Genomic DNA, 24,816 nt, shown 5'->3' on the forward strand with positions numbered 1-24,816 from the left:
TATATTTTTAATATAATGAATAAGTAAAAATAAACGAAAAGAACATCTGTAATTTCTTAATATACGTGTAAAATAAAAAGAAAACAACTAATATTATAATTCTCAATATACTGTAAAAAAACAAAAAGAGAACAACTAATATTATTGTATATATATACTTTTTTTTTTTTGATTTCCCAAGGTATCCCCACAGCCGATAGTCGTGAGATTAATCCTCCATTCCTTTGGTCAGAGCCGATAGTCGTGAGACTAATCCTCCATTCCTTTGGTCAGCGCATTAAGCGGCAGGGAACTGGCCACATAGTTTGCTTCATTCGTCAGAGGTGGGAATTGAACCCCTAATCTCTTGCTTAAAGGCCACATAGTTTGCTTCATTCGTCAGAGGTGGGAATTGAACCCCCAATCTCTTGCTTAAAGGGTGAGGTACTGAACTATCACACCAACTCTTGTGATTGTATATATATATTTTTAATACAGTGAATAAGTAAATATGAGCAAAAAGAATATTTATAATTTCTTAATATACGTGCAAAATAAAAAGAAAATAATTAATATTATAATTTTTTAATATTCATGTAAAATAAAAAGGGAATAACTAATATGAGACGGAGTGAGTACCTCGTACAATTTTGACATAATCAAGATTTAAAGGACCATCACATGCATCACCAGCCACGTACTATAAAAGCAAGAACCCAACTACCCTAACAATATTATACTAATAGTACTACAACTACCAACTTCATCACAATCAATATTCTTTTGCTCATTTTATTATTATAAATTATTATTATTATTTTTTAAACCTTTGTAAAGATTCCCATTCTTGGAAAATCCGAACAAGATTTGTTTTTAGCTAACAAAAAAAATAATATTCATATTATTTATTGTATACATAATTTCCTAATTATAACTCCAAGAAAAGCTCATTTCTTGATCACTTGAGCTTTTGTTTTTTCTTTGTTGTTGTTGTAATGGCATTATCATTGAGGGTCATTGTCTTTACTTTATTGGTTTTTGTTGCATTTATATGTATACAGATCAAAGTTGAAGCTGAGGTATCTGTGAATGATGAAGTGGAAGTGGACCATCTTAAGTCCAAGATCCAATCTTTGGGTTAGATTTGAATTTTTTGTCTTAGTTTTATGATTATTTTGTCTTGTTGATGTTTGTTAAATGTGTTTCTTGAATTTATTTGTGGATTAGTTGATAAAAAAAAAAGTAGCTTTTTAAGGTGCATTGGAAAATAGTTTATGATTATTTTGTCTTTTTGGTGTTTGTTAAATGTGTTTCTTGAATTTATTTGATCAAAAAATGTAGCTCTTTAAGGGGCATTGGAAAATAGTTAATGATAATTTTGTCTTGTTGGTGTTTGTTAAATGTGTTTCTTGAATTTATTTGTGGATTAGTTGATTCAAAAGAGTAGCTTTTTAAGGTGAACTGGAAAATATTTTGCATTGGAGGATAATTTATTGTTTATATATTTTCTTTGATAATTTTGGTGTCCGGGCCAGCTCGAGTAATTCCACATGGAAGGTCCCACAATCAACACGTATCAGGTATTAGGTAACTCTGTCCGTCAAGGCTAGAGCCGATGGAAAGAAATCACCTAGTATTTGTGTCTTTGCTTGGTTGGTGGTGCTCAACAACTTCATTGACCACTAGGCCACACGCCTTGAATGTTGTGGTCACACACCCTTGAATGCACATTGGAGGATCATTTTCTTGAACATTTTCCCTTTTGATTAAGTGTTTGTTTAGTTTATGATTATTTTGTCTTGTTGGTGTTTGTAAAATGTGTTTCTTGAATTTATTTGTGGATTAGTTGATCAAGAAAGTAGCTTTTTAAGGTGCATTGGAAAATATTGCATTGGAGGATAATTTTTTGTTTATATATTTTCTTTGATAACCTTGGTGTCCGGGCCAGCTCGACTAATAGGTATCAGGTATCATGTAACTCTGTCCATCAAGGCTATAACAGATGGGAAGAAATCACCTAGTATTTGTGTCTTCGCTGGATTTGAACCTGAGACTTGATAGTGCTCAACCAGCCACACCACCCTTGAATGCTCATTGGAGGATAATTTTCTTGAACATTTTCCCTTTTGATTGAGTGTTTGTTTAGTTTATGATTCTTTTTCTTGTGGGTGTTTGGGGAAGTGCGTTTTTTGGATTTATGTGTTGATTACTTGATCAAAACTCTGAAGGGGAGCCTTGGAGTAACTGGTAAAGTTACTTTCATGTGATCAAGAGATCACGGGTCCAAGCCTTGGAAACAACCTCTGGCAGAAATGCAGGTAAGGCTGCGTACCTGGACCTGCACATAGTTGGAGCTTTATTGCACCGGGCTGCCCTTTTTTTTTACTTGATCAAAACTCTAGCTTTTAAGGTGCATTTAGAAATGATTTGCATCGGAGGATCATTTTCTTGATTAGGTTCCCTTTTTGGTTGAGTTTTTATGTAGTTTATGGTTTTTTTCTTGTGGGTGTTTGGGGAAGTATGTTTCTTGAATTTATGTGTGGATTACTCTATCAAAAGTTTAGCTTTTTAAGGTGCATTGGAGGATCATTTTCTTGAACATTTTCCCTTTTGGTTGAGGTTTTGTTTAGTTTATGATTCTCTTTTTTCTTGTGGTTGTTTGGGACACGTGTTTCTTAAATTTCATTAATTGATTGAAAGTCTAGCCTTTTAAGGTGCATTTTCCATTGTTTGGTGGATATATGATGATATGTTTTGGTTGCATACTTTGTTGTATTATTGATTGATAATGATTTGTATGAGTTGGATAAAACAAGTGGTGTAAAGTATGAGATGGTAGTATAATTCATTTGTTCCCTTTTGTGGAAAGCAACTTTCCAAATTTAGAAACTGCAAGTAGTAACATGACTCTTTTTCTTTTTTTCGAGGGGTTTTGAATGACTATTCCTTTTGGTTTATGGATAGATTATTTATAATTTTTAAATGAATTTTTAAATACAAGTACAGGGTTTGAGTCTGATGTATTGGATTCTGTCGATCCCATAACCAGAATGCTGGCTCTGCCCTTGTTCATATTCCAAGTTAAACATATAGGGGAAAATGATTCCATGAAAGGAATTTTCTTGCAAAAACTTTTTTCCAAGTCAGGAAACTACCCTTAATCTTCAAATCCAGTAATGCAAGGGACTCTTGAGATGTTAATTTGATGGTTTAATTGGTTAACTGGTTAAAGTTCTTATCTTTTGGGAATCGAGTTCACGATGAGCTAGATTTGAAAATTGAACTGATTTTGGAAAGTGATGCAATATTACAGATTAGAAAATGTAAAGGAACTTTGTTCAATACTTCAATTACTTACATTGTTCTAACGGGTGAAGAAATCGGCAAACATAAATGTATACTTGGATCATTTACATGCAAGTATATATATCTCCACGTGTCCAAGTAAATGATATTGTCAAGTGTTTGCTGCTTCAGCTTATTAATGTTCATGCATCTCTTCTCGTTGATTCTCTATGCTTTGTATTTTTGGGTAGAACTACCTATATGGTTATAATATTATGTATTTTGGTCTTTGCTATAGGAAGTGAAGGAACAGTAGATAAAAACTATTGCTTCAATTAGATGCGTTTGTCGAACAGAAATCCATTGCTTTTACATACTGTGCCGCTAAATTAGTTATGAAGTTTTGACATCATATCCGTAGAGCTAGTTCTTTCATTAACTTTAGCTTTTAGACGAATGAGGCTGCGAACTTCAATATGCCATTTCTCGCTGACATCCTTTTTTCACATCAAATACAGAGTTATGTTCTATTGTTTGCCGGAGCATCAATAGTAGTTAAAGAGTTTAATATATGTCATATATAAGGAGAAGTAACCGAGCGTAGATAGAATTTTCAATTGATGTAGCATAAAGACGGGTCACGTTAACTTTTTGGCAATATGTTTTTGAGAAAGCATTGGAAGGAAGCACAACTAGTTTGTTACGAAGAAAATATAGCTAAAGAGATATCTTTACGTACTTATAAGTATGTGATTATTACTTATCTACCATGTCCTCTAAAAAATTTTTGCTTTTGAAGAATCAAATGTGGAGGACACTGCCAAGGAACTGAAACGGAAGGATGAAGTCATTGCTGGCAAGGAGGATATGATAAAAGAGAAATCAGAGACAATTGCTTCATTGCTAGCCCAGATAGATTCTCTCCAAGTGAGTCGACTAACTTCTTCATACTAGTTTTGGTTCTTACGTTCAATTGACTAAAATGTCTGATTAATATTTCTATAAACACATAATCCCAACGTTTTGATTATTTGTTCTCCCAGAAAAAAGGTGCATTGGATGCTCAGGAGCAAGTTAAAAAGGCTAATGCACGAGTTGCTCAACTTGAAAAACAAGTCGAGACACTAAAAAAGGAAGTTGATATGAAGAATAAGGAGAAAAAAGAGTTGAAAACCCAGATAAATGACGCAGAAAAGAGAGTAACTGAATTAAATTCAGAAGTTGAGAAGGTAAGCTTCTTATGTGTTTACCTTTTCCACATAATATGAACTTGTCTGCACTATCTCTATTATTATGAAATTATGTTCGCTTGACCTTGTTGGAACTCTGAAATGATGTTTCACATATTGCATTTCAGCTTAAGTTTCAACGCAAATATGATTACATGGTCAAACTATTGCACTATGAAATATAAGTTCGTTTGCTTGTAAAACTAATAGTCTAACTTTATCGATGGTGGTTTGGGATATTAATTTCTTTAGAAAATAATACTTCTTTCCTGATGTTTGTTCGTTTAACGAACATAGCAAGATGCATGCTCATATAGATATAACTAGATTTTATGTCTTGGTTTTAGGTCAGAAGATGTTTCATGTCCTTTCTAGATGCTTTAGGTCATTTATACACCCTCGATTTCAATTTGTTTGTCTTATTTTCCTTTATAGTTTGATTCAAAAAGAATGCCTTTTTCCTTTTTTGGTAACTCTTTCATTTCATTTTCCACGTGGCATGTTTAATACCACAAGATTAAAGGACATCTTGGTACATTCAACATATCTTTAATTTACGATCACAAAATCCAAAACTCTTCTTTACTTTTTTAAACTTTGTGCCAAGTCCAAACCAGACAAACAAGTTGAAACGGAGGGAATAGCTGGTTTTAGCTGCTAGAATCAGAGCATTTTAATTTATGATTGTACACTGCAAGAGTATGACTACTAATGAAATTCATTAATCCAATCATCCCTCCCTCCTCTCCCAAAGAAGAAAAATCAGGTCATCCTAATCAATAGTGAATGAGATGATTTCGTCATTCTAGATTGTGAGGTTGACTTCGAGATGCCCATTATTTTGGAAAAATCATTTATGGACACGGGTATAGCAATGGTCGATTTGCTTTGGTTCTAAAAGTTGATTTTCTTTTTGCTTTGATCGACACTTACAGCCGACCAGAAGTCTCCATCCTATGAATACTTCATCTTCAAGCTCTTGCATGCAGCTGTAATTTAGTGTATTTCTTGGTATCTGCATTACTTAGTCGAATTATAACATGCCATTCCGCTTTTTTGGTTTTATGCAGCTCCAAAAGACCATTGATGAGCAGGACGCAAATTTTAAAAAAACTGAACGGGCTCTTCAGATTGCTGAGGCATGCTCTTGATAAAAATACAACTCCAAACTTTTGAAATTTGTATGGTAGGACACAATTTCTAATACCTCTCCTATATACTCTTCTTTCAGGAGGAAATGATTAGAGCTAGATCTGAAGCCACATCAAAAGCTCAGCAGCTCGGAGAGGTATAATTACTTGGTGTATGCTTGATTTCAATGCATCTTATCATGTCAACGCCGCGAATGTATTACTCTTCTTGAGAGGCCATAATTTCTGGCATATTTTGTGGTAGATCTGCTTATCTTTTGATTGATGCTTTATCCCAATCTCTCAGTTGGATTAGAAATCTTGTGGTCCATGAAAAAATGTCACTTTTTTACCCTTCGACTACTACCTGTTATATTCTGCGTCAACATTTTGATCTTATATTTAAGCTAGTTTTAAATGTCCAATCACAGTAAAACTGGGGTACTTTTATGCTGGTGGTATTGGATATGTTTAGAAATAAAGGTGGTGCTGTTGGTGGAGTCGATTTTCCTACCAATGGTAATAGCATACACCGCACTCATGTAATTCTATGGTTAGTACGTGATAGCTTCATGTACTCTATGGTTAGTATGCATATGAGATTTCATGAGAATAACTAACATTTCCCTTTGTTGCACTTTTAGTTAATTTTCTAACATTGTGTTATTGGAGAAAAAGATCAATATATTGCTTATGTAGCTTAGCCTTTGGACCTTTTTGGAGAACGTTATGATACGAACATGTTTACTTCCATTGTAGGTAAGTAATGTATTTGGGTGTTAACCACTTCATATAAAAGTTTAAGCTGTCACAGAGAGTACATTTTTGTATATTTTTAATTATGTCTTCAACACACCTCGTCGTGTGCATACTTGATTTTATTTCATGAGAATCACGAGAAGGTATTTTTGGATGAAGGCGATGAGACTTGAACACGGGACAGTAATTGCGTTAGTGTTAGGTTGCATTTTTGGTTCGTAGTAATTTACAAGGATTTTGTTGATTCAATTCTGCTTCTAAGAATTTGAAATGAATAATACTTCCCCCCAAGCTATTCTTTTAAACTGCTTAAAAGCTATTTTGGTAACACTTTAAGCCAATCCAAACAGGATCGTAATAATTCAGATACAATGGAAACAACAAATTCGAATATTAGAATTGCTCAATACTAGATCGTTATGCATCATTCATTTTCCTGGAATACCCGCTTATGCTATAATGTTATAACTTACCAACATCAGCAAAAAGAGATATTGAAGAAATTAGATATTTGAATGCAGTAATGCAGCGGTGTATCTATTAGAGCTAACAATTTTTTGTCGTTTGCTTCATTGTTTTCCCACCATATGCTGCTTATACCAAATAATTTCTCAAAAACTTGAAAGACAGAAGTCAAAGTATTTCAGCCATAATAGATTTTATATGATAAGTATGTTTATTTGGTTATCCTCGATTGCTGCCTTATTTTCATGTTTGCACCTTGCTGTAGTTACATTTCGCTGAACCTTCCTACATGCCTGGAAATATGAGTTTTTCTTTTCCGAAAATTCAGGTGCACGGTGCATGGCTTCCACCTTGGCTTGCAGTTCAGTTGAATAATTTCCAGGTATTACGAGCGACAATCATATTTATGAAGAAATTCTAAAGTTGGAAGAGTAATCATGCGTAACATGATTCTGTACGTGCAGGTTCTATTGGAGAAACACTGGATGGAGCACGGCAAACTTGCTATAGACATAGTGATACAGAAGGTACACTTCCTTTTATTTGGCTGTTTGATATCCCACAAGGCTGTAATGCTACTGTTACAGATTCTTCCACGTATCCAGTCTAACCTGCTTATCTCTCGTATTTGTTTTTCAGGCTACTGAAAAGAAGGCCCAAGCTGAAACATGGGCTGCACCACATGTGGAAACAATCAAAACAGTAAGCCAGCTTTACGTCATTAACGTTGTACATCTTCCTTTTCTGTAAGATTGTGTCATTCATTTATAATGTCAACATTTCTATGACCTTTCAACGAAGTTGTTTATTTTTTATTTTACGTGATTGTAGTTTTTATTTTTTATTTATTATCATTATAACTTCCAGTACTTTTTTATTTTTATGTGAACGACATGGTTTGTGAGGATTCATATAGCCGACCTCTACTTGTTAGGGATTGATCCATAGTTTTTGTACTTATACCATTACATACTATATATTATAGTGAATTCAATTGCAGTAGGCGAGGATGTGAATATTTGCAGTTATTGTTGCCTATGTTCTTTTTGAAAATTGAAGAAATTCGCTCAAAATTCTGAAAATCCTTGCTTGTAGAGTGTTAAAATAGTTGATCACAATGAACTGCTTTATTTGTTTGAGCTCCCTGTTGCTATAGAACAACAAGTGTGTTGTACATGCCATGTTTCTCATTCCTTGTGAGGTAAAACCTCGAGTGCTCAACAGATCTTTCTGGAGAAAGTTCCTTTTCGAATAGGAAGAGGCTAAATAGTGATAAGAATGAGTATTGAATTGTAATGAATATTCAGTAATTCTTTTTGATGGAGTGTCATTTTTTATTCGGAATTTTGTACTATTCAATATGTATTTGTTTTCCTGAGTGTATTTGCTTCAAGTCGGGGTATGAATTGACTAGTTGTGCTGCTCTACTTTTTTAAGCAATGGATACCAGTTGCTAAGGAAAAGTGGTTGGTAATTTCCACTACCGCTGAGCCACATGTCCAATTGCTAACTACGAGAGCTCTTGAAATTTACGAGACATCTAAAGGTGCCATAACTCCACATATTGTCAAGGTTCAAGAACTAGCAGCTCCTCATGTTCAGGTAGCATCCCCCAGCCTGCTTAAGAATAATGTTTTCTCATCTTGTCACGCATGTATAAATGCCGGGGGTCTATTGGAAACAATCTCTCTATTTCTTCGGAGGTAGTGGTATGGACTGTGTACATTTTACCCTCCCTAAACTCCACTAGATGGGATACACTGGGTATGTTGTTGTTGTTTTCGTGCATGTATAAATGTATGTGCTACCTGTTAGTCTGCCATCCTGAACAGAGAAAGGTTTTCTGACAGGAAATTAAGAAATTCAGCAAGCCGTACATCGATGAGGTTGCCACTGCTGCAAAACCACACGTTGAAAAAGTTCGTCTTGCTGCCAAGCCATACACAGAGGTGGCAGTTCATCATTATGGGAAGTTCCTTGAGTCTGCAACTACATACCACAATCAGGTACGAGAAATAATGAGACATTAATCCCTGAAATCTGATCTCAGGCAGATGTATCTCATAAGTTTAAGAAGCCGTTTCCTGCCTTTTAGATTCCACATTTCTAAACACCATCTCGACCACTCGTGCACATTATTTGGATATTCCTATTGGTTAAGAATGTTATTATTCTCTACCTTTAGAAATAGTTCCAGTATTTCTTTCTTTGTCTTTGTAATATCAAATTAACTCGATGGGTTTGACAAATTTCTTGTTACGTAGGGTATTCTGTTTGATAAGTGAGGACGAGAATGTCCCATGTAATGTAACGCTATAAAAATGGGTAGCTATGCAAGAGTGAGGTCTCCTGGTTTGTCTAGTGATGCTTGAGAGTCGATATTTACACATTTTTAGTATTATGGCTGGGAGGATGATTTGGGTTTACAACTGATTGGTCCTTGAAAATTGATTTATCCTGGTAAATGTTTCTTGGACTTGTTTGTTGGGGCAATGGTTGAGATAGTTTCCTTCTTGCCGAGGTCATTTCATGGCCAATGCTTCTGGACTTACTGTCAGAAGAGATCTGGTTGAAGCAGTAAATGCCTCTATCAGATTAATGGATATATACCTAGCAAAATATTAGATTAATGCATATATTGCTTATAGTATTATATTGGATATTTGGTCCACCATTTGAAAAACGCCATCTCATATCCTGTGAAGCTTCAAGGCACAGTCAAAGAAACGCTGGAGAATCATGACCTTACAAGACCTCTTGCTACAAAGGAGCTGATTTGGTTTGCTGTATGTATCTGTTTGCATATTTCATTTGCACAGTCCTTCATGTCTCCAATTTTTCGTCCAATGTAATACCTGATGATTATAAACTCGGTTGGTTTTACGTGCTGTAGGCCTCAGCGTTGTTGGCTTTGCCCATCATAATTCTGTTCAAATTTTTGTCTGCCGTCTTCTGGTGAGTTCATCTAATCCATCCCTCATTTCCGTATGTAGAGATTATCATTGTGCAATGTGAGGCTCAGCGTTCTCTTTCTTAAATTGTATGTTGCAGTAAGAAGGCAAAGGTATCCGATCACACTGGTAATTCGCCAAGTTCACGCCGTAAGAGGGGACATCCGGAACTGTAGGGCAAGGAAGTTGACTTCTTTTTATCGAAACTGAGGCATGCTTATAGTTCACAGGTATCATTTTCAAATTTTTCCCTTTTTCGTTTGACTGGCATAGATTAGTCTATGGATACGTCTTGCAATAGACATGTATCCCTTTATCCCGTGTGAGAAGGAGCTGATCAAATTTATGGGACTAAGTTTGAACATCGATAACTGATGGTGGTAGCTTGGGTCATTTTATATATGGCCCTTTGAGAAATGCTTTAAGATACAAAGTGATATAAATAATGGACCTATTGTGTCTTTGCCAAATGCATCCCGTTCTTAAAAACGACGATTCAAGATTAGAGGAGGCTGATTAAGAGGTTTTAGGAATATAACTTGTTGATTGGAGCTGGTGCAAACATATAAATAGACAACTCTCAACTCTTGGTATGTCATTTACGTCGGTGGACCATGATAAATCCTAATGCCATGCGCCTGAAAGAAGCGCCTGAGAGGCCATCATACATCACAAGAAATTGTGACGTATCGCCTGAAAGATTTTTATGTATGCCCGGAATGAAAACCACACACTAGCTAGGCCCTCCATCTCACATTGCACACTTTCCTTTAAAGTCTGTCGCAAAAAGAATGTCACATTTCTATATTTAGAAACAGTATGAGATGATTTATAGCCAGACATAACTAAGGCTTGTTTTACACCATAAGTTTCAAAAGTCGGTTTTGTTTCTTAAACTTCATGCCAAGTCAAACACACATATGTACTCACATTCTTTTCCTTTACTGCTTGGTGTCTTAATCTGAAATATGGTATGTTTTTGTTGTTGCAGATTTGGCTGTCCTTTTCTCCCTGGACATTTGGAGCTTTTAGTCCCTCAACAAAATTTTTTGTTTGTTTATGAAGCTCTTGCCTTAGATTCTTTTCACTTTTTGGGTTGTGTATAAGGCCAAAATGGAGATGCATATAAACTTTAGGTTTGAAAATTTGTGTATCACAACATTGGCTTTGGATAGTCATAGTCTCATTATTTATGTATCAACACGCTCTTAGGTATAAAGTTCATAGATGTTTTTCTACGCAAAAAACATGCTTTTAGTTCTTGCCTTAATCTGAGAAATCAGAGAAAATAGGTTCGTTGCTCCGGCCTAGAATCAGTGGCGGACCCAGGATTTAGAGTCATGGGTGCTCGTGAGGTTCAAAAACACATATTCACGCTCAAAGCTTTAAGGTTCTGTGTGAAAACCAATGTACCCAGCTATCTTCTTGTTTTTTTGAGTGCTTTTTTGAAGGTTATACCAATTTTTATACTTTTTTTTTTATAGATAATTATACCTAGTCTGCGTCGGATTTAATGGGTGTCGGAGCATTACAAAAAATGCATATAGGTCCGCCCCCACCTAGAATGCGATTAATCCAGCATAGGCTACATGAGACCTTTATGTTGGCATGGGGTTTTGAAATTGATTCTGAATATCGTTTGCAAGTTGAACATTAAAGAGTGTGGTCTAGCGGTCGATGAAAGGGGTGAACCATGAGGACTCAGGTTCAAATTTTAACAAAGGTAGAAAACACTTGGTGGTTTCTTCTAGTTTACCCTAGCCTTAGTGAGCAGAATTACCTCATAACATTTTTGTTGGTGATAGGTAGCATGTAACTGGTGGAATAATCAAGATGCGTACGAGCTGATTCAAACACCACCTTATCGTTCACTCAGTTGATTTACCCAATATTACTATTACTATTACAAGTTGACCTCAATATTTTTGAAACATAGATGATAGATATGTATGTGAAAAATCACTAATATTTCAATGAATGATAAAATTGTGACATTCATAATCTCAAGAAGTATAATGAGTCCTATTATACACAAGAATCTTAAAAGGTTCAAAAGCAAAATAAGTCTAACCAAAATAGTTTATGTATGAGGAAAACCTCAAATAAGCTCACTCAATTCACTATAAAATGCAATTAAGAATTGATTTGGTAATATTAATATAATAACTTGTAGAGAGTTAGAGGAAAAAACATTTTCCCCACCTACCATACATTGGATGAGACACACAATTGTCCAATTTTGCTCCATAGTGTATGCACATTGCTTACAAACTTTCTGTATTAGATTACAAAGTTGCTTGATATTAATTAGTTATTTGATTAGTTGTATGTTGTATAGTTTGATAAACAATAACATATCCAATTGTAATTTCATAAGTGGATTTTTGGGACGGACAGGATGTACACAGATCTTACTTTTATTTTCTGGAATAAAGAGATTGTTTTTGATATACAGCTCAAAAAAAAAATAAAAAATGTAGGCACATTGATTTTCCTTCATTTAGATATGTGTAATGATGATCGATCTTGTTGGTTTCTAACAAATATTTACAATCTTTAGTAATAGCCTTCAACAAGCAACGCTCTATGTCCACCTCATCGATAAGCTTGACGATCAGTAGGTAATCTGTTTCTACTTTTAAATCTTTGTATCTGATTTTTTTTAAAAAATTTCCTACACAAGGTGGAAACCATATGCTAGTACTTTGTTTCATTTCATGATTCATGATTCATGATTTATGAATAAATTATATTAAAGTCTTACGAGTTGCCAAATGTTGAGATGGCCGAGTTGGTCTAAGGCGCCAGATTAAGGTTCTGGTCCGAAAGGGCGTGGGTTCAAATCCCACTCTCAACAATAGTTGTTTTTTTTAAGAAAAATAACATGAACATACACTTTAACTTACCATATTTACATAAATTTTCACTCTTACAAAGTAATTACAAAAATTTCAACTAACTATGTATCTTCGTTGGATGTATCGGAAGCTAATTATGTATCTCAACTTCCCAGTATCGAAAAAAATGTATGGGGAGCTAATTTACAAAGAAAAATGTATCTTTGTTGGATGTATCGGGAGCTAATTCTGTATCTAGCAAGATCCAAAATCAAAATTTTCAGTAATTATACAAAATATCAAAATTTTCTGTAATTGAACTCCAAACTGTCGGGATTTATGTTGTTTGCTCTTTATTTTTATCTCTTATGAAAGACTATCTAAACTTTTTATGCAATCATCGATAAGAGTTGTCATGGGATGATTAGGAACTTCTTCATCATTAACTAGAGACCTTACATTCTATCTCGTAGGAATGGAAAACATTTTGTTGGTAGTGTTGCTCTAAAAAATGGTCGTGCAATGCACAAAATCGACTTTTTAAGTACCAAATACAAAATGGAAACTAGGAAAGAAAAAAAAAGTTCGATGAGATGGACTTTTATACCTTAAAATCATATAACTCTCCTTTTAATTTGGTTTGTAAAAATCGAACATCCATACCTAATGTTTCTTCATTTCTCGATTTGTGCATATCATCAGTGGTGGAGCCAGATTTTTCATTGAGGGGGTTCAGAAGTAAATATACGGACTAGTCGAAGGGGATTCAACATCTATTGTATATACATAAAAATATTTTTGATTATGTAAAAATAGTATAATTTTCGGACAAAGAGGATTCGAATAAACCCCCTGAATTGTATGTGGCTCCACCACTGCATGTCATCCCTATGCAGAGACCATGTTAATCTTCTCAGTATCGTTCCAATTTTATGGATGTTCCGAAAGGGACCATAATGCTTCTTCAAGCTTTTATAAAATTCCGGATTTAATGAGCACAAGTATTTACTATCATTTTATGTTTGGAGCATTATTAAACTCATTGAAGTAAATTCACAAAGGCCTAAAATTTTGAGGCCTTAAAATTTTTTATTTTAATTTTATAAGTTTATTTTCTTTTTTATTTTCTTTTTAACAATATTAAATATAGTAAAAATATAGAAAATCTATATGTAAAATATTAAAAAAGACTATCATCATTTTAAATAAATATTTTAAAACTTTGAATCAATTATCCAAATTTTTAAGGTAATAAAAAGTAATATGTTTAAAATAACATTCAAGATAATGTATTAAAAGCATATGATTAACGTTTTATAACTTAAATCAATCCTTACTATTATAAATAATAAAATATTAGTATTTAAAAGAAACTACTATAGTAAAAACAACAATTATTAAAAAAAAAAACAAAAAAAAGACCATATTAATTTTTCTTATATATTATGTATATGAATAACTTTAAGCCCTAAGAAGAGAGAACTTGAGTGAGAAAAAGAAGTTTATTATCAACCAATACCTGAATTACAATGAATAGGAATATCTATTTATACTACTTTATCTCAGTCGACTAACAGCTTGTTTGGATGGTGGTTTCCGATAGTATGGTATGGTATGGTTATCATGAGAATCATGTTTGTTTCCATGGTATCCTAAAAATGATGGTATGATTTGGTACTATTCCATGGTTTGGGAACCATGGAATCTCCCATTTTTCTGAACCACCAATTTGGTGGTATGTCATGGTTTCCCTTTTTTTCTTTCAATTATGTCCCTGTATAATTTTATTTAATCCAATTTTACCCTCCATCCTATTTTCTTATTCTCTTTTCTGCTCTTTGCGCAGCTTCAATAACAACAAAGCGAGGCTTCTGCTAAAAGCCCAAGAAAAGAAAAACAATGGCGAGGCTTTTCTTTGCAGTAAGCCCAAGAAAAGAAAAACTTTGGTCCTTCCGATAATTCTGCTAAAAAGTGATCTAAGAGGCTTCGAATTTCAGTTCAAAATTTCAAACTTGAAATGGTACCGATGGTGAAGTTTACAAGAACAAGAAGGGAACAGTCAATTTTAACAATAATCAAATAAGGGTATTTTAGTAAATTTATCTGTTACCACACAATACCATACCATCAAACCAAACAAAAAAATTATTATTAAACCACAGTGAACGATACAGTCAATCCAAACATGATATTGTACCATACCATACTGTACCATACATTATGAAACGCAAACCACCATCCAAACAAGCTCTAATGCTCATAAGAAATAACTACCTACTTCCGACTCCTAACCAACTCAATAGAACAATGCACATAGCTGCTTTCCGAAATGAACAATAACCTGAATCTCTATCCATCACTGACCTTCATAATTAGTATTTGTATTATATTGGATAATATTTTTTTGATTTATTTGTCAAATACAAGAACATATAAGAGAAAATTACTTACTTTCCTTCTATTTCCATTATCCTTTAGAAAGATTATAGCAATAAATTAAGCTACAAAACCATTCATTTAGAATGCTTTGCCACAAAGTACTAATTAATCAACACTCGTAAACCAAAATTACTAGCTTAATTTAGTTTCTAACACTAATTAACATAACAATATTACAACTTCACTATAGTCCTCTTGTTGGATCTTCTATTGGAATTGCAGATTTCATTGATAATAATATCAATAATTAGCCCAATAGTTCTCTAAATCAGCACAATGGTCCATGGACATGACACCACTATTCATAGTATTTGCATTACTCATTTCACCTCCATAACAATTTGTCATCATAGAAGAAGCCAGTTCTTGTTGACTCATAATAGGTGGTGGTGGTGGCGGCATTGGCCTTAAAATTGGTTGCGACGAGGCGCCGGCGCCGGTCCGACCACCCAGATTCAAGTTTAAGCGTGAAATACTGAAGTAATTATTATCTCCTTCTCCTCGTCCGCCACCACTAGTACTACCACCTCCAACATTGTAAGTACTCATTTGGGGTTGTGGGAAGTTGTTAAAATTTGATGGACCACTTTGAAAAATAACCCTATTATTGAGATCTTGAATTTGATCACCATGGTTATTCATGTAATTATTATTACTTCTTCCCATTGTAAATTGGAACCCTTGATGATCATGAGGTAATTGCAATATCATTTGTGAAGACATTGGTGCATTTTGATTCATGCTGAGAGAGTAGGGACTTACTGTTGCCCTTGAATGATTAATATTAATAGGGCACTTCTTCAATCCAACACTCTTTTGGAAAATTCTACAAACCACCCATTCATCTTGCTGCAAAAATGAAGTATAATAGCATGTTAAGAGTTTGATAGTGTAAAATAAATTTGATATTATCGAGTCATCTAAAAGAAAACGATAGGTAATAGATCACAATAAGTGAAATTAGTAACAGAAAATAAAATCGAAGCTACAAACCATATGAGTATGATATCATGCATGTTTACAAAATGATCCTTAGTGTTTTTGATTACTAAATGAGTTTAGCTTCTATAAACTGACAATAAAAAGAACTTATATATTGTAATATAGAAAAGATAATTGTGCATGTAACTGGCCATAAAAAGTGAAACTAACTAGCATTTTGAAAAAATAAGATAGATAATTAATAACTTGCTATAACAATATAATTAAATTAAACTGATAATGTATAAATTCTTTACACATGCATGAACTTTTTTAATGAATAAAATTTTAGCATCTGGGGTTTAAAAATACACTTTTGAATAGATAATCCAAAACTACACATAACAGTTAACTTGATTGACTTAGGTAACTGTGTGATGTCCAAAAGAAATTTCAATTTTACAAGAAAATTATTACAACAAATTAAAGTTTCAAATTTCAAAACATATAGGAGAAAAACGTACATGAACATATTAACATGAAGAAATAGACGTAAAATGGAATAAATCTAATGGATTCAAGTTATATACATTGGCAATATAAAGATTTCGTTATTTGGAATTTGTTGGGTTCATCTTATGACACTTTTTTTTTTTTTTTTTTCTATTTTTCGCTTAGGTGTGCTCGACAAATGCTAAAACTAGACCATCATGATGATCAGGGGCAGACCTAGGTTGATAATTATGGTACTCGGGCACCCATTAAATCCGACGCAGGATAGGTATAATTATATAATAAATGTATAAAAATTAGTATAAGATGGAAAATAGCACCCGTGAAAGTTGAAACCAAGGAAATAGTTGAGTGCTTTGATTTTCATGAAGACCTTAAAGCTTTGGGTGTCAATTAATATATGTGTTTGAACCTCCTGAACACCCACGACTCCTAAATCGTAGGTCTGCCACTGATCATGACAAATATTGATCGAGCTAAAAACTCTCAATTCCCAATTATCACATCACACATTCAGATCGAGTGAAGAATCACAGTTCTGGGCAGTTCGATGCATTAAGATTTCGTTGTGTGCAGGATTCAAAAAAGGGTCGGACCACAATGGTCTTTTGTATGCAGTCTGCAGGGGCAGAGCTAGCATAAACTTAGGCCCCTTCGGCGAAAAATTATAAATACATGGTTAAAATTATTTTTTATGTATATATAGTAGATGTTGAATCCCCTATAGGGGCGGTCCTATAGCCAAATATTTGGTGTTCCGACACCCATTAAATCCGGCGCAAACCAAGTATAGTCATATTTTAAAAAATATATAAAAATTGGTATAAGATTCAGAAAAACACTCTATAAACAAAGAAGATAACTGGGTGCTTTAGTTTTCAGGCAGAACTATAATGTCAATATATGTGTTTGAATCTCTCGAGCACCTACGACCTTTAAATCCTAGATCCGCCGCGGACTCCTTAGCTAGTTCGTGTGTGCACTTTTGAACCCCCTTAATAAAAATCTTAGCTCCGCCACTGGCAGCCAGCTTACCCTACATTTCTGCAAGAGAGGTTGTTTTCACTACTCGAACCCGTAACCTCCTGGTCACAACTCACATGCATGACAACAACTTTTACCAGTTACGCTAAGACTTTCCATCACAAAAGTGAATTAAAAGAGGACGTATATTATATATGTAGACATACCTTATTTGTTCTATAAGACGATTTAGAACGAATTCTATATTCATGCATCACCCAATTTGTTTTTTCACCTCTAGGTGCTCTTCCTTTATAGAAAACCAATGTCTTTTTCATACCAATCAATTCTGAATTAGTATTATTTTTGCTATCCATGATCTCTTTGTCTTTTCCAGTAGTTTTCCAATATCCAGTATTTGTTGCTCTATTTGTTCTTACTCCTGTTGGATATTTTCTATCTCTTAGGCTGAAAAAATACCATTCTTTTCCTTCCATTTTTGCCTTCCCTGTAATTGTAACATGAAAAACATAAAGTTAAAAATGATAGATTTATTTAACTAATTAATATATAAGTAAGATAACGGTTAAAAAAATACATCGGAATTATCACATTTTCACGAGTTTCACACCTTCACTATCAGATGTTTTGATCCATGGGCAGACCTATGACCGTTTTTTCGGTACTCCACCACCCGTTAAATTCGAGGCAGACTAGGTATAATTATATAAAAAATGTATAAAAATTTGTATCAGGCTTGGAAAACAGGAAAAACACCTAATAAACCAAAAAGGAGTTTGGGTGCGTTAATTTTCAAACAGAACCTTAAAGCTTCGGACACCAATATACGTGTTCGAAACTCCCGAGCACCCATGACCCCTGAATTATGGGTCCGCCACTGATTCGATTCCCTTCCTATCTGAACTATCACCAGTTGTTCCATTTTCATAACTGAAGTATATCACTATCTACTTATTAAAACACACTTAGTTGGGTAGATGGTGATAGTAGTTCAAGCAAAAAAAAATATAAAAAATGAAACAACTGAAAGTATGAAATTAAAAAAAAAAAAAAAGGATATTTAGATGTGTTTTTATATTATACATGTGGTTATTACTATATATCGGTATTTTAACATGTTATAGCATGTTGCTAATCCTCTTTAGATGGCCCAAGCTTTATACTCCTATATTTGCATAACACCCAATAATCTAAGTATAAAATATACAAAATGATGATACTTTTGGAAGGTCTTTAACTTATCCACTTAGTTTTTTTTTCATGTGTACTGCCACTTAGAGCGTGATATTTACGTAGCATGTCATATTTCACTAGTTAGGGGCATTTTAATACGAAATCATCGTAGTTCAGTAATTTTGTAAACGCTCAATAATTTAAATATGAAACTTATAAAAACGTGACAATTTAGGAGCTAGCAGGTTTTTAACCTATTCACTCGTATTTTGTTGGTACAACTTTGTTGATGAAGGTATTCAGTTTTTAAAATAACTTATCCCAAAAATGAAAATAAAAACAAAATCTGTAAATTAGAGGGAAAGATCCAAAAATTGTTCTCTTATATATGTTCTTGCATCAATCACACTTCTTTGGAAATTTCTCATAAAGGTAAAAATTCTAAGGGTTTTCAATAAATTCAAGATGTATATAAAAAAAAAAACTAACTTTAACTTTTTTTTTATTATACATAAACAAATTAAATCTTTTTATTTTCACTTATATATAGGATATTCAACAATTTATATATACATGTAGATATATCTTTTTACCTAGATATATACCTAGCATAAGTTTCTGCTCAAGGAGATTCAATTGAACCCCTTTCGTATAGGGACAAAAAATCTAATTAACAAAATAAAATATAACTTCATTTAAAATATATTATAAGTACAAATAATATATTTTGACCCAAGTATATTATAGTAGTAAACCTATTTTGAACCCATAATAAAAAGTTCAAATCCTAGATCCAGCGATCTAGCTCAGCCCTACATGGACTAGCTAGACCTATTTTCATAGCTAAGTTTAGTACTCTGACATACGAGTATAAATTGCATGTTACTCCTGGCACACATGAGTTTAAATACTACAACCCCCACCCCCACCCCACCCTACCCACCCCCACCCCCACCCCCCAAAAAAATGAAGTTTCAAGTACAGTATTATACCTGGAAGATCCCATGGCTCAGATTTGTTTAGATCAACATCAGCAATAGCTCTTCCAGTAAAATTAGCATCATTAATTTTGTTCACTAAATAATATGTTATAAGCTCTTCATCTGTTGGATGAAATCTAAATCCTGGTGGTAGTTGAGTTTCTTCTTTCATCACTTCTTCCATCTTTTTTCCTCAAATAATAAATATAATATTTGTTTGTTTCTAAAAGGAAACCCTAAAACTCAAACTTTGTGATTCTATATATAATACTATATTAACAAAAACAAAACAAAAAGAAAGTAATCTGTTAGAAAAAGTGTTGCCAAAAATATTGATGAAAAGTTGAAAACCCTAAATAAGTTATCCAAAAAAGATGGTAAACCTAGCTAGCTTGCTAATAACAATAAAGTTTGTTGTTTGCTATTTGTTGCAAGAAATATATATTTTGTTAAAAGTTTGTCAAAAGAATTTTTGGGATTTGTGTAAATTTTTTAGCTAAAAGTTTTGCTAGAAGTTTAGGTTTCTTGATGAGAAAAATAGAATAGAGGGAAGTATTTCTTGTTTGAGAATTTAAAGAAGTGGGAAGAAAGAAGGGAAATGGTTTAAGTGTGTATTAGAAGCTCTCACCTACTATGGGTCTTGAGGTGCAAGGTTGGTTCATCCCATGGCATAGAGACGCGGATGTTAAGATGGATGTGCAGTAATATAAGATATTACTGATCGTATTTATCAGAAAGGTTTAATTAAGCACACGTTAACAACAACAACAACAACAACATACCTAGTATATTCCTACAAAGTGGGGTTTGCGAAATTAAGTGTACGTAGTCTATATCATTACCTCAAGGTGAGATAGAGAGGTTGTGTCCGGTAGACGATTCTTGACTCAAGACAAAAACAGTTTAGAAAAAATAGTAAAGGGAACAAGAAACAATAGGTATTGATACACCAAATAATAACATAAATAAGACAATTACTAAGTAATACGATAAACGATAACATACTATGAAATTAAACAAGACTACAACTATGACCACTAGCGTACAGAGAACAAAACAAAATCCTCCTACCTACTAGCAAAAGGACGCACTCCTTCCTACTCTTTTTCTACCCTAATTCACATCCTCCGATTCACACCTTCTATATCTAGGGTTATATCCTCGATAAGTTGAAGATGCACACGTTGAGGATAAAATAATGAGAAACGATCACTTGAGATAACTTGATCATGTCATGTATGTGTCAACTGTCAAATGAAGATCTGTCTCCTTTCCATTTTCCCAAGTTCCTTCTTCGATTGGTGACACATGTTATAAGTTAAATCTAATGGCTATGTCATGTGTCACTAATCGAAGTAGAAAGTTCAAAAAATGGAGATAAGGAAAATGAAGAGGATCGTCGAATCCTCAGATGCAATGGTCGGTGATGTAAAATCATATTGAGGGAATTAAGGCGTTATAAATTAGATGAAAAGACATAAATTCCATCACTTGAAAAGAAATTGTTATCTTGAAAAACCTAAAATTTCCTGAATGACTACAAGAAAGTATAAAATTCGCAACAATTTTTTTTCCAAAACGATATAATGTTATTTGGTTAAAATACCTTAGTAAATGGCAGCAATATGATATATTTGTCCGCAATCAAAATATTCTAGGATTTGTTTAATTAGCCTTTTAAAAACTCATCCATCAGTAAAAAATATTTTAATAAAAGAGAATTTTGTGTCCACATAGGAAAAAGGGGTACTAATTATCACTTTATAAATGCTTTTAACTAATTACCAATCATATTAATATTTTACAATGTATAACAATTTAAGAGATAAGAAGTATCCCTTAAGTTTATCTCTTAAAATAGGAAAACATAACCCACCCACCCACTTCCCAACCCATCTATATATATATCCCCTGAGTTTTTTTTTTGTATGGAAACAATTTTTGCATTGAAATAGTGGAATGAATGAAAATTATGGTGCTTTGTGGATTGTGGTGATGGTTTGAAGGTTGAAATGAATATGTGTTAGTGTATCTTTTTGTATATCTAGTGTATATTCAACATATATCCGTTGTGTGTTTATTGTATACACTATTTCGTTAGTATGTGTGTATTTGCAATTCCATATGGACAAAACTAAATCATGGCTTCCCAAAATGCATTGGCCAAGCAAAGCTCACATTTTACAATTAGATTGTATGCAAACTTGAATCATTTTGAGTGAATGATATATCAGAAGACTCCAAATATCATGAGAAAGTCATATCTAAATTATGTGATTGTCTAGAGGAGATTTGAGTTGGTTGATATTGAAAAAAAATCAGCTCATTGAGAAATATGAATGGCTATAATGTATAAACATTGTATAATAATGTATATGGATGTATATACATTCTTTACTACATCATATATATGCGGTTATACAGTATTTATACAATAGCGATACATTACATATACATACGGCCATTTAATAGAAAAATAATTTGGCCGATGGTATATTTACGTAAGAAACTCTTAATTATGAGCTAATGGTCAAAAACCACATCTAAACTATCAACATTTCGCGAGTTCATTGCTCAACTATCCATTGTTTTATTTATCTAAAATTACTTCTTTTATATTAAAATACATCTCAATGTTGAATTGACCTTCAAGTGCCTGTTATGGATTGATTTTAAATATTTGGCCAAGTATATTTTAATATAAAGGAAGTGATAGTTTAAGTGAGTAAAGAAAAATATTAATAGTTAAAATATGAAACTCGCAGAAAAGAATAGCTGCTTATATATATTTTTACCATTAACTTTTTAATTATTAGTTTCTCTACAGCTTTAATTTAAGATGAGAAGCCATTTTGTGTTCCGTTATTTTGCTATATTATATAGTATATTACTTGATGTTTTTGCATGACAGTGCTAAATTTTGAGTTGTTTGACTAATAACATTTTGAAATACCTCAGAATCAATTTTTATACTATGTCATATATGGTTTTTTATAATAGCATCTTGCTATAACGGTCAAAAAATTTGGAACAAACAATATAATTATAGAGAAACTTAATTGCATTACACAAATATTAATTTGTATTAGCAAAGATACATGCATATAGAATACAACAACAACATACCCAGTGTATTCCCACATAGTGGGGTTTGGAGAGGTTAGAGTGTACGCAGACCATACTACTACATCAGGTGAAGTGGAGAGGTTGTTTCCGATAGACTCCCCGGCTTAGGACCGATAACAATATAACAATCACAAAACGCAAATGTGTATAGACTAGTACAGTATGCAAAATAAACTAACAGCGCTATCCACAAAATAAAACTACAACCACAAGATAATACTAAAAACTATCTATCCGAAATCATAGACATCACTCAACACCACAAACAAGAAACTTCAAACACAAATAAAGAACGCTCCCCTACTGTAACCGACATACTCTCACCCCCTAACTCTTTACCCTAATCCGCGCCCTCCACACCTTTCTATTAAGGGTCATGTCCTCCGTAAGCTGTAACTGCTCTATATCATGCCTAATCACTTCCCTCCAATATTTCTTTGGCTTACCTCTACCCCACCTAAAACCATCTATAGCCAATGTCTTACACCTCCGCACTGGAGCATCAGAGCCCCTCCTTATCACGTGCCCAAACCAATGTAACCGCACTTCTCGTGTCTTGTCCTCCACCGAAGCCACCCCACCTTCTCCCGAATAATCTCATTCATCACCCTATCTTTTCTGGTATGGCCACACATCCATCGCAACATCCTCATGTCCGCCACCTTCAACTTTTGGAAGTGGGAGTTCTTAACTGGCCAACATTCTGCTCCATACAACATGGCCAGTCAGACTGCCACTCTGTAGAACTTACCTTTAAGCTTCGAAAATACCTTCTTATCACATAAAACTCCCGAAGCGGGCCTCCATTTCAACCACTCTGCCCAATCTCACCATTGCCCTGAATCAACCACTCTAGCTTCACAACCACGTCAAACTCCTGCGACACATCACTAAACTAACACTCCAAGTACTTCGTCTTTGTCCCTTTCAACCGAAATTCTTTAGAATCAAGGGTCTATCTCCAAATCCCCAACTTATCATTAACTCCTCCACGATTCTTGTCAATCAGTACCACATCATCAGCAAATAACATATACTAAGACACCTCCCCTTGAATATATCACATCAAAACATACATCACCAAGGAAAATAAAAAAAGGGCTAAGAGTCGATCCCTGGTGCAAAACATATCAAAATCGAAAAGTCCTGAGAATCACCACCCACCATCCTTACATGAGTCTTTACGCCATCATACATGTTCTAAATCGACCTAGTGTACGCCACGGGCACCCCTCTGGCCTCCAAACACCTCTACAGAATCTCCTTGGGAACTCTGTCATATGTCTTCACAAGATCAATAAACAACATGTTTCCTCTCCCAAAACTGCTCCACTAATCTCCTCACAAGGTGAATGACCTCCGTAGTTGAGCGACCTGGCATAAACCGAATTGATTCTCAAAGATAGTCGCGATCCTTCTCAGCCTCAACTCTACCACCCTTTCTCAAACCTTCATAGTATGACTCAACAACTTGATACCTCTATAATTGTTGCAACTCTAGATGTCTCCCTTGTTCTTACACAATGGAATCGTCCCACTCTACCTCCATGCTTCAGACATCTTCGTCGCCCTAAAAATGATGTTAAACAACCTTGTCAACTACTCCAAACCTGTCCCGCCAATGTTCTTCTAAAAATCCACTGAAATCTCGTCTGGCCCCGTTGCCCTACCCCGACGCATCCTGCGGATAGCCCCCTTGACCTCCTCAACCTTGATATGCCTACAATAACTATAATCGTGACACTTCTTAGATTTCTCTAAGTCCCCCAACACAAAACCTTTGTCCCCTTGTTGTTCAAAAGTGTATGAAAATAGGGCTGTCACCTCTTCCTAATAAGGGCATCCTCAACCAATACTGCACCATGCATCCTCTCTCTTGATGCATTTCATTTGGTCAAGGTTACGAGCCCTTCGCTTCCTAACCTTGGCAAGCCTGTACAACTTCTTATCCCACCTTTCTCCTCTAAAGCCGCGTACAAGCTGTACATTGTTATTCATCTATATTTATACATGTATATAGAATATGAAAGTTAAATTGTTATCTT

The 24,816-nt window shown here is 34.1% G+C and overlaps 2 protein-coding genes and 2 non-coding genes across 4 annotated transcripts; 2 read left to right on the top strand and 2 right to left on the bottom strand.

Annotated features, from left to right (window-relative positions):
- Window positions 1–676: 676 nt before the first annotated feature.
- Window positions 677–10,999, top strand: LOC107849511. The gene is made up of 14 exons (XM_016694075.2): window positions 677–1,116; window positions 4,064–4,191; window positions 4,308–4,493; window positions 5,564–5,632; window positions 5,725–5,781; window positions 7,176–7,229; window positions 7,312–7,374; window positions 7,487–7,549; window positions 8,285–8,449; window positions 8,698–8,853; window positions 9,553–9,633; window positions 9,741–9,802; window positions 9,899–10,028; window positions 10,790–10,999. The coding sequence occupies exons 1-13, from the start codon at window positions 975–977 to the stop codon at window positions 9,972–9,974; spliced, it is 1,302 nt and encodes a 433-aa protein (XP_016549561.1). The 5' UTR covers window positions 677–974; the 3' UTR covers window positions 9,975–10,028; window positions 10,790–10,999.
- Window positions 11,000–12,574: 1,575 nt separating this feature from the next.
- Window positions 12,575–12,655, top strand: TRNAL-AAG. The gene has a single exon. It is a non-coding gene; the product is annotated as a tRNA-Leu (tRNA).
- Window positions 12,656–13,490: 835 nt separating this feature from the next.
- On the bottom strand, window positions 13,491–13,588 carry LOC124892628. The gene has a single exon (XR_007050352.1). It is a non-coding gene; the product is annotated as a U6 spliceosomal RNA (small nuclear RNA).
- A 1,507-nt stretch (window positions 13,589–15,095) lies between these two features.
- Window positions 15,096–20,168, bottom strand: LOC107857334 (protein CUP-SHAPED COTYLEDON 1). The gene is made up of 3 exons (XM_016702232.2): window positions 19,658–20,168; window positions 17,699–17,979; window positions 15,096–15,923 (listed from the first exon to the last, which is right to left on the bottom strand). Exons 1-3 carry the CDS (start codon window positions 19,827–19,829, stop codon window positions 15,315–15,317), a joined length of 1,062 nt encoding a protein of 353 aa, XP_016557718.2. The 5' UTR covers window positions 19,830–20,168; the 3' UTR covers window positions 15,096–15,314.
- Between the last annotated feature and the right edge of the window lie 4,648 nt (window positions 20,169–24,816).

This window comes from Capsicum annuum, chromosome 1, assembly GCF_002878395.1.
Source record: "Capsicum annuum cultivar UCD-10X-F1 chromosome 1, UCD10Xv1.1, whole genome shotgun sequence".
NCBI classification, from domain to species: Eukaryota; Viridiplantae; Streptophyta; class Magnoliopsida; order Solanales; family Solanaceae; genus Capsicum; species Capsicum annuum.